Below are 2,669 nucleotides of genomic sequence, written 5' to 3'. Positions count from 1 at the left end.
TGGAGCAGAGGCTGCAGCAAGAACGTGCCTGGTGTGAACCAGCAGCAGCAATTACCAGGGTGGCTGGAGCTGAGTGGGTGGGAGGGGGGGAGATGGGAAGGGATGAGACCAAAGAGGCCATGGGGACAGGTCCTGACCAGCCTTGTAGGATGAGAATCGGAATTTGACTGTGAGAGAGATGGGGAGTCACTGAGGGACCGGTCATGGGAGCAATGGGATAGGATCCGTGCGGCTGCAGTGCGGAGAGTGGCCTCTAGGGGGCCAAGGGCAGAGACAGAGGCCCATGGGCAGGCTGCTGCAGGGGTCCAGGTGAGCCATGATGGAACGTGTACCTATGTTGTTCCCTGGGTCGATGCCAGTCCTTTTGAATAACGTGAATCTCTTCCTCTGTTGAGGTTTCTATGGAGGCTTCATTATCTAGTCATGATGCATTAAATCATTAGCCATTGGTGACTATTCAACCTCCAGCTCCTCTCCAATCCCTGAGGTTTGGGGTTGGGGGAAGGTGGATGGAAGGCCTTGGAGGAGAGTAGGAATGAAAGTTGCAACTTTCCTGTCAGGCAGTGGTTTCCTCTGGCAACCAGAGCCCCTTCTGGGGTTACTAGGGTCTTCCCAAAAGGCACCTACTTCACATAACAAAAGACACCATTATTGCTCTCAGCATTTAAGAAATACCAAGGTTTTTAGGAACTTCCCTGGTGATCCAGTGCATAAGACAGCGTGCTCCCAATGCAGGGGGCCCAGGTTCGATCCCTGGTTGGGAAACTAGATCCCGCATGCATGCTGCACCTAAGAGTTCATACCACAGCTAAGAAGTACGCATGCTGCAACTAAAAGATCCTGCATGCTGTAACTAAGACCTGGTACAGCCAAAATAAATAAATATAAAACAAAACAAACAAACAAAAGAATTCCTTAAAAAGAAAAAGAAATACCAAGGTTTTTAGGAACTCCATGCCAGGAAAATGACAAAGAACAAATGTATATATTTCTTATTATAAATCACAATATCAATATAGTATCAATATTCAATCTATACAGTCCCCATGACGTAACAAAAGTGAACACACTGGTATGTTTTCTTCATGCCTTTCTCCATTACAGCCTGATTCCTTCACACTTTTTTATTAATGGTGGAAACCTTTTACCATACAAGTAAGTGCAGAGAATAGTATTATAAAACCCAGGTACCAGCTCCAATAATTATTGATATATGGAGAATATTTTTTACCTGTGTCCTCCTTTTTCTTGGTAGAGTTTTTTTTTCCCAACTTCATTGAGATATAATTGACATGGGTAGAGTTTTTTGTTGTTTGTTTTTGGCTGCGTTGGGTCTTCATTGCTGCGCGTGGGCTTTCTCTAGTTGGCGGTGAGCGGGAGCTACTCTTCATTGCGGCGCGCGGGCTTCTCATTGCGATGGCTTCTCCTGTTGTGGAGCACGGGCTCTAGGCGCACAGGCTTCAGTAGCTGTGACAGGCGGGCTCTAGATCTCAGGCTCAGTAGTTGTGGCGCACGGGCTTAGCTGCATGTGGGACCTTCCCAGACCGGGGCTCGAGCCCGTGTCCCCTGCATTGGCAGGTGGACTCTTAACCACTGCGCCACCAGGGAAGCCTCAACGTGGGTAGTTGTTTGAAGCTAATCAAAGGCATCATACCAATTAACCTTAAATACTTCATGAAGGAGATATAAACGTTTACATGATTACCATATCATGGTCACGCCTAGCAACATTAATAATAATGTCCCAGAAAGCAGGTTGTCAATGGCCTTTTCAATTTGACCAGCCCCCAGAACACTAACATTCTCTATCGCAAACTGGTGGTTTCAGTTGTTGACCTTGTAGACCGAGCTGTGATGACCACCCTCATAACTGACTCAGAGCCCCTCCCATTCCGGCAGCTTCTCGGCCTGCCTTCTGCCTGGAGCCTCATTACACGGGTCCCTGCAGGGCCCGGAAGATCAGGTACTTCTACAACGCCAAGTCCGGGCACTGTGACCTCTTTGTATATGGCGGCTGCCTTGGGAAGAAGAACAACTTCCTGACTGCAGAGAACTGCATGAAGATCTGCGGTGGTCATGCGGGGATCCGAGGGTAAGATAGGAGGCGGGGCAGAGTGGGAGGGGAAGGGCTGGGGAAAGAGATGGCGCTCAGGGGGCCATGCACCATTCACACCTGCACAGTATCTTTCCTCCTCGCTGCCTCCCAGGAGAAGTGGCTGCAATGTCCTGTGAAACCGCACACTGAGCACATCTTCCATGGGTCAGCTTGGCAGAAGCTCACCCTAGAAGCCCCATCATGAGAATCTGAGCCTCTTCACGTGCTCCCCTTTTCTCAGATGGGAACACTGAGTCAGCCACCCTACAGAGCAGGTCTGCAGAGCTCCTGAGCACCCCACCTAGGCTTGGAAACTCACTTCCTTCTTGTTGGTCATTCCAGTTCTGGAGTGGACTTTGGCTGCATATTTCTGGGAAAGTCTAGGATCTGTCAAGATGAGCGGTGTCCAGGTCTGGGGCTTCAGAGATGTCAATCAGCAGGTTCCTTTCTTTTTGCAGAAGACCTGCGAACTGTGCTCCCCCGAAACTCTGAACTCCAGGAGGACGCATGCAGGCCTGGGCTGTGGCTGCTTCTGAAACAGTGTGGTCTCCTCTGAGTCTGTCTCAACCCCACC

General features: G+C 49.7%; 1 protein-coding gene across 1 annotated transcript in view; it reads left to right on the top strand.

Moving 5' to 3' along the window:
* Positions 1–2,281, top strand: part of LOC102983468 (serum basic protease inhibitor-like) — a 5,999-nt gene extending 3,718 nt beyond the window's left edge. The window contains exon 2 of the mRNA XM_028499560.1: positions 1,900–2,281. Coding sequence (XP_028355361.1) covers positions 1,900–2,096 — 197 coding nt within the window. The 3' untranslated portion in view covers positions 2,097–2,281. The remainder of the gene's footprint in view (positions 1–1,899) is intronic.
* The last annotated feature ends 388 nt before the right edge of the window (positions 2,282–2,669 follow it).

The sequence above is a fragment of the Physeter macrocephalus genome, chromosome 14, assembly GCF_002837175.3.
Source record: "Physeter macrocephalus isolate SW-GA chromosome 14, ASM283717v5, whole genome shotgun sequence".
Taxonomy (NCBI): Eukaryota; Metazoa; Chordata; class Mammalia; order Artiodactyla; family Physeteridae; genus Physeter; species Physeter macrocephalus.
The sequence above is the reverse complement of the archived record's forward strand: the minus strand, read 5'-3'. Positions and strand labels throughout refer to the sequence as shown.